The following is a 7784-nucleotide window of genomic DNA, read 5'->3' on the forward strand; positions in this document are numbered from 1 at the left end:
AGTGTACCGTGGTTTCTAAATACAATCCGTAGCCGACAAACCTAACAGTCTGTCTGCTCTGGGCCATAGTTCTTTCGTGCCAGAGTCAAAATCTGCGACAGGGGTGAAGGCGGGGCGCCGCTCGTTGCGAAGAACGTACCAGTCAACTACGATTGGGCAGCCTCACACACTCCTGCAGGTACTGCACGAGGTGCGGAAGGTGTGATACCACGGCTCCTCACGTCTTCCAACGAGGTCGGGTGTCACTACGTAGCCCTACTCTGCGCTGCTATACAGCAGGCGCCACGCGCGCGTTTGCAACACGCACTGCCGCCGCCCGCGGGAGGCCGGTGGACCCCGAGGCGGAGTGTCGCAGCGGCTCCGATCGCTTGGGCTCCGCGCGACGACCTGTCGAGACACGCCTCGGCGGCGGAGCCTATCCGAGAAAATGGAGCTACTTTAGTTTTACTTCATTGTAGCGGTGAATTATATGTACATTCTCCTGGTTTTTGTAATTGTTAAGCTAGAAGTTTGGAACTCTGTGAGAAGCAGTTGAACTCAACACTCCTCCTCTAGTAGCACGTGACTGTCGGGAGGTAGAGCAAGTTTTCGACTGCCACCGTCGACCCCTGCTATGTTTCAATAATGTTTCTTTTTACAAAAATGAAGTCTTTTTAGAGTGTTAGCTGAGGGAAAGTGGGCCCGCCTGCAGTCCGGAGCACCGGCGGACCATAGAGCACTGGCGGCGGCAGCAGCATGACAGCACTCTCTTCGAAGACTGTAACCGAAGGAGCAAAACTTCCTTCTTTCCTGTCGCCGAGGAAGGAAAGAGAAGTGATAGAAGATCTCTTCAACAACAATCTATAGTGAAATCGAAGGAAAGTAGTCCTGAAGGAAAGATTGTACGCTTAATGGTACATTACTTGTCCCGGGTTCGCCTCCCTTTGCATTCATCGTTTCTTGGGGTCCTTCCAAGCAAGCATCTCTAGTGTAAACGAGACGAGGTAGGAACGCCTTCTTGACCACCTCACCGTACACCATCCCAGAAGTAACAGTTAAGTGATGAATAACAGGACCTGTCAAAACACGCGGGAAAATCGACGGGCTGTCTGCTACTCAAAACTTGGTTCCCCATCTTGGTTCTCTGCCCAGCAGACGTTACCCCTTTTCCCAGGAATAGCGAACAATCGACCGTCCATCCATCCATCGATCCCCTGGGGCTGCTTGACCTAGGTCGTAGTAGTGGTAGTAGTGAATACGCGGCGTACTCCTACTGTGACTACTACTACGGCGAGGACCACTAGCGAAAAAGGAAAGGAGAGCATGTAATTGACCAGTATGAATTTGCTTCTTTTCATGGCGAAGTCCTTAAGTTTTTTTTCTTTTCAGAAGCGTTCTTGTCTTTTCAAACACATTCTCTTTCACCAGCGTATTTTTAGTTTCGGATTTCTGGCTGTCCCGAGTGCATCGCCTCCCTTTCCCCTTTCCGTTAGTTAGTTAGGTCACCCATAGCGATACACCTCAGCTTCTAGGAAAAACTGGCTGGAAACTCCGAGTTTTTTTCCCGTGTTTCCGTTATGACAATGAAGCTTTCTTTTTAGTTGACAGGCTTGTCTCAGGAACTTGATGAAGAATTGATCAACAAATGACTTCTGCTTCTGCGACTTCAGAAACGAAAGCCAAAGAAGTCGCTTGCTGCCGCCGTCCGTCCGTTCGTCCATTCTTCTTTCTCGACGCGTTCGTTAACGTTCTCAGATTTCTTCCTCTTTTGACTCCTTTCGCTTTTTGTAAGGAAGGTTTCTTCCCTTGGTGCGCGTTAAAGAACCTCTCAAAGAAAGGAAGCTCACGGGACTCTTCGCTCTGTCCTGTGCCGCCTATCGAAGAAGATGGATGTTTACTTTGACCCTCGTGAGGACGTCGATCTTCTTTGCCTATCCGCTCTCTCCCGATTCATTCGTGGTTTCTCTTTTTCACCGCAACCTGGGGATCTTTCCCGTTCTTTCTTGGACATGGCTATACTGTTTCCTTAGAAAAAGAAAGGCGAGAAAATGCTAAGCATCCAATCCGCTTCGGGGCCTCTCCTTGGACAGGGAGTAGAAGAAGATAGTGAAGGTTTTTTCGGTAACTCACGACGAACTGAGACGGTGGAAGAGGTTTCGGTCTGTTTGCGAACACAAGGCGATTTCTCTCTTCTTCCTTCGTCTCTTCTGAAATACAGTTCAACGAATTCCTTCTTTTCTCTATCTATCTCCGTGTCTCTCTGAGGTAGCAGCCTGTCGCCTTCGTTTCGTTTTCATTCATCTCACTCACCCGATCATCCATTCGCTCTCCGCCGCTCTTTCTCGGTCTATCTGTTCTTCAGTCCTCGTCGATCTCCTCTTCTCCCCTCTGCACATCCTAGGGTTTGGACTTCTTTGTACCTATCAAACGAGTTTTTCTCCTTCTCTCTCTTTCTCTTCTTTCCTCAAGTATCTCAACCTTTTCTGTCTCTTCACCCACCTTCTGCTTTTCTCTCTTCATCGTCATCCACACTGACTTGCTTGTCGTCTTCCGTTCTTCTTTTGCATTATTTATCTCTCTTTCTTCTTCTCCCTTACCGTCCTGTCCATCATCCTGGGTCTCCTACTCTTCAGAAAGAGAAGCTGTGTCCTCTTCGTCTTGCTGTGAAGAACGTTCGCTTTTCCTTTTTCTCCTTTCTCGTTCTAAAGTTGCGGACAGAGAAAACAAAAATTCCCAAGTTTCGTTCGAAGGAAAGAAAACGCCAGAAAGATGTCGAAGAAAGGTGGCCAGAGGGCCACTGTGAGCGTGCAGCTCTTCAGCGGGGGAGGGAGTAGGAGTATGGACGATGTTCTAGATCTTGATGAAAATAAAGAGGAGTCGATTCGTGTTTGTACACGTATGAGGCCTCTTTTCCCTAAAGAGGTTTGTCTCTCCTTCTTTCTCTCTTGTCGAAAACGTAGATGTTCTACGTACATGTGTGGATATGAATAGAAGGACTTAGGCTCTCACTCGTGTATGCTTTGACGAATAGACCGGTCTATGTATCTATCTTCAGCCTGCCTATCTTCTATCTCTGGTATATTTCTCTCTGCTCTATTTACCTATGCATTCAATATATTTAACTTTAGTCTCTATATCTGCAGTCTGCCAATCTCTCTTCATCTCTCTGTGGTTCGCGGTGCTCCGTCGTGTTGGTTCGTATGTATAGGAAGAGAGACAGATATAGAGAGACTCCCCGCACGACTGTTTGTACATACATGCCTTTAGAAGCAGGTATTTCTCGGGTTATACATTATCGAACTTGTGTAGACATCCTTCCCCTTTTGATACTCCTGTGTGTATAGACACATAGGTTTCCTTTGTCTTCACATAGAGATTTCACCAACAGATCACAGTGATTAGTCATGTGTATACCGAGTGGACTTACTATGCACCTGATGTATAAGGAATCTTTCGATCTCTACTTCTTTCTCTCTTTCTCTCTCATTCTTTCTCCTCACCTTTATTATATATGTATATGAGCCGTGGAAGGGACGGATGAGCGGGAAGGAGGGTTTCTTCTTCAACATGTATGACTTTCTTTTCATGCTAAGATATGACATCTTTTCTTCTGCTTCATCCGCTTCTTTCTCACTTCCTCTTCTTCAACTGGAGTCTCGCACCCTTTCAGTGTCTGATAGTCCAACTGGTGTCCGTGTGTGATCGGCTTTCTTGTTCCTCTCCTTCTTTTTGCTGGTTGGTCATCTTCGTATCTTTCCTTCGTTTTTTGTTACTGTCCTCTCCCTTCATTTCTCAACGTGAAGGTCTCTAAGTCCGCCTTCTCGTGATTGCGGGAGAGTCTTTGCTGTCTATCTATCTTTTACTTTCCTCTCTCCCACCTGCGTTGGGTGAGGCGGAGAAGGGTTTCGAAGTCGAAGAACTCAATCATCTCTCGTCCTTTCTTATTTGCAAAGGACACGAGTTTTTCTTTCTTTCTCTCTGTACAGCTCGTAGAGTTGAGTTCTATGATGGTGACACACTGAGCTAATAAGAATGAGGATCTCTCTCTTTTCTTCCCTGTTGAAAATGCTGGATGATGATGGTGAACTCCTCTTATCCTTTTGCTTTCGTCCTTTCGTTTCTTGCAATCCTTCTTTCCTTCCTCTCAGTCCAGACCGACTCTATCAGTTTCTTTGTCTCTTTCAAAGACAGTTAGCTTAGATAGTTGCCTTGTCGTTTCTCTTGTATGTCCTTGCCGCGGTCCTTATCGACATCGTAGAGAGGTTTGCTTTCCGCGGAGAGTTCCTTGTTGGAGGACTGCGGTTTGTTAAAAGTGGAGAAAGAGAGGAACAAAAGAAGAGAAAGAAGCGAAAGGTTGTTGGGAGAAGAAAGAACGGACGTGAAGAGAGAGAGGAAGTTTTAACATGCCCGAGACGCTGTGTCGAAGGAGAGGGAAAGGAATAGAAGCAAAGAGAGGCGAGAGACGGGATAAGACTTCGTCGTCTTGTGCCTGCCTTAATCAAAGGCGAAGAAGAAGGCGCGAGGAAATCGACGCAATGATGAATTGCCTCAACAGCAGGCCATTCCTGTACAGTCTCTTCTGTCACACATCATTACGATGGGAATGAGAAATAGAAGAAAAGAAGAAGAGAAGACACAAAAGGGCGAAGGAGAAGATCTCTATTCTCCTTCACTCTCCCGACAGTCTGTGTGTGTCTCTCTCGTGTGTCGGGCATTCCTTTTTGGCGCCGTCTTTTCTGTCCCTTTTTCTTGTTTGCTTAAGGGGTGATATGAGCTTCACAGGTCAACTTCCTTCTCGAATAAGGGGGCGGTTTTCGTTCTCTCTTTCTCTCTTCTTTCTTTTCATTCTTTCTGTGTTTGATTGATGCTGTGTGTTTCTTCGCCCTTCTCTTCGTTAGGTAGAAGCTCATCATATAAAAGCATGGAAGGTCGAGCCGAATGCTTTGCACTTGATTGTCGAGCCTCCTTCTCAACTGGAGATGGAGGAAAGTCGACAAGCGGCTTCAACAGGAAAGAAAAACGCGGACGGAGGCGCGAAGAAGGCGGTTGTCGAAAAGTCACAAGGCCAGAAGGACGTCATTCAAAGACATTATGTTCTTGATCGATGCTTCGATGAAACAGGTAAGAAGAACAAGAAGTCTTGAAGAGTTTATGGCAAACGTTTGGGGATTTGCTCGGCAGGCAGGTGTGTGTGTGTGAGTGTATTCATCTCTCTGTTCTGTCCATTCTTATCTACACGTAAATCTGTGCTTTCTTTCTTTCTTTCTTTATGCGGGAGATGTATTTCGTTCATATCTTATTCCTGCGAGCAGTCATGTCTATCGCGCAGTTTTATACTCATGTCTACAAAGCAGAGGACGCTCTACCCTTGGTGGTTCGCATATTTGCTCGATACACACATATACACATACCTGTGGATAGATACATACGCACGCACGTACATAAACATGTAGATGTACACACATGCATGAATCTATTAAAGGCACATAGATAGATACGGCATGTATATACATTTTATCCATCCATACATGCGTCCATACGTACTTTGTCTGTCTCTCTGTCTCTCTCTATGTAGGAATGTATGTGTGTATACGAACTTCTGTTGTACGTGTCAAGAGACTTGAGGCAGTGGAGACTAGCTGTGAATTTCTTTCTCTCCAATCTTTCCTGCATGCGAAGGCTGATGCTGAGATGACGTCTATCCTCTTCCATGCATGCTAGCATAGAGAGAAAGATCTGGTGGTATCCATACCCTCTGTCATTCATTGGTTTCTCTCTTCTTTCTTTGTTTTCTCTTCGTCTCTTCTTATTCTTTCCTCCAGCTCAGAATTCGGAAGTGTTTGACTATGTAGCAAAGGATATAGTTCTTGATTGCTTCAAAGGAATTAACGGATGTGTCTTTGCTTACGGCCAAACAGGTAAGAAGAACCGCTGCACGTGTCTACGGTGGTATAACCGTAGTCAGGAGTTAGATATGTGCAATTCTTCCATCACGAAAGAGGTAAGAGGTGTGTCTGTGGTACTGGGTGATGCTCTTATTCCTTGCGAAGCCTCTTGTCCTTGTAGCTGTTTGATAGGTAGGCTATAGAGTGAAGAGACATGAAGGAAGAAGGAAGGTACAGATGGAGATGTTGCAAGGTATTCTTTCCTGTTGGGAGTGCAGTGGCAGCCCCCTCGTTTGTTATCATCACGCGAGAGAAGGGGAAAGCTTCTCTTTTATAGATCGAGACAGATGTCTAGATAGATAGATAGATATACCTCTCTGACTTATTCTATCTCTCGCTGTGTGCGAATGTATTCATATATCCGTATAGTGTTTGCGAACATGTATATAAGTGTGAGAGTTTCTTGCTCTCTCCCACTCACTTGGCGATCTTAGTTCATTCGGTACATCTGCGGGGGCCTCCTTGGCTCCATCTATACTTTTGAAAGTTGCTTCTCCTGTGTCATTTCCAGAGGTCTGAACAAAGCTGTTCGGAGCACTCCGCGAGTCGTCTATCTCTTTATGTATCTCCGTAGTTCCAGTGTGGGTATGCCTACGTGGTGTGTCAATATGTATGTTGATCGTCGGTTTTAGGTGTACGCGTGTGTCTGACACGTGTAAAGACCATTCGTGTGATTGGTGTGATGACCTACTAGTGAGGACGGAGGCGTTCTAGATCATACGTAACATCATGAATATGTAAGGGAAAATTCCTTCTACAATACTCAAAACAGTACACCTTCTGTTTCTCTCCCGCTTCTGTTTGTTCCAGCATGGTATTTCATCAACCTTTATTCTTGTCTATCACACAGCCTGCATATGCACTCAATGCTGACTGATGCGCAGGAGAGGTTGGTTGGTTTGTGTAGATGATGGTCCGTATCTGTGTCCTATCTATTCTTTCTTCTTTTCGTGTTTGCTGCAGGCTCCGGCAAGACGCACTCGATCATGGGAGTCGCAGATGACCCTGGTATTCTTCCTCGTTCATTAGCCGAGTTCTTTGACTGTGTGAATGATCCGTCATTACGAAAAGAAGAAGAACAAGAAGTTAAACGTAAACAACACGAGACAGAAGGAGAGGGAGGTGACGGTGGGGCTGCTGATGATGAGGATAAAGGAGGAACGACAGGCGGCGGTGAAGATGCCGCTGCTGAAAATACTGTAGGTCTTTCTTGTCTTTCATCTCTCGGGCTTCATATGTTGTATCGAAATTCTTCAAAATGAAGTCACCTCTTTGATGGAGACATGTCGAGTTAGATCGATAGATATACATAGATAGACCAAAGGTAGGTCGATAGACAGACTAAGGATAGATAGAAACGCATATACGTATTCATATGGACATAGATGTATACATCTTTTTGTACGCACATATTCATGCGTACATACGACGTACATGGACATTGTATGGCGATATCTATCTCGATATCTTCTTTTCTTGGGTCATAGACAGTGCTGGGAGACAAGCAAGCTTGATGATACATTCACAGTCTTCTCTTCCTCTATATCATTTCTCCTCCTCGTGTGACCTGCCATGAATCTTCTTATTTCGTCTCTTTCTCGTGAACCTTCTCTAATACACCTCTCTTTCATAAACACTTACTCCCGTGTGTGCCTCTTCATTGTATGAAGATAAGCTCTTCTTAACTATTGCAGATAGGTAACATCTTTGTGACGCCTTCTCTTTTTTCTTTCTTATAGAGGTTTCCTGTTCTCATATACGCTCATTTGGAGAGAATAAGCAGCGTAACCATCGACTCACTGACGACTTTTTGGTCTTGGGATGATGGGTTCTCTGTCTCTGTCTCCCTGTCTCTGTCTC

General features: G+C 45.5%; 1 protein-coding gene across 1 annotated transcript in view; it reads left to right on the forward strand.

The window, feature by feature from the left end:
* Nucleotides 1–447: 447 nt before the first annotated feature.
* Nucleotides 448–7784, forward strand: part of CSUI_000001 (kinesin heavy) — a 24385-nt gene continuing 17048 nt past the window's right edge. The window contains exons 1-4 of the mRNA XM_068060236.1: nt 448–2901; nt 4055–4060; nt 5802–5897; nt 6888–7123. Coding sequence (XP_067927788.1) covers nt 6911–7123 — 213 coding nt within the window. The 5' untranslated portion in view covers nt 448–2901; nt 4055–4060; nt 5802–5897; nt 6888–6910. The remainder of the gene's footprint in view (nt 2902–4054; nt 4061–5801; nt 5898–6887; nt 7124–7784) is intronic.

The sequence above is a fragment of the Cystoisospora suis genome (genome assembly GCF_002600585.1).
Source record: "Cystoisospora suis strain Wien I chromosome Unknown contig_1, whole genome shotgun sequence".
NCBI lineage: Eukaryota > Apicomplexa > Conoidasida > Eucoccidiorida > Sarcocystidae > Cystoisospora > Cystoisospora suis.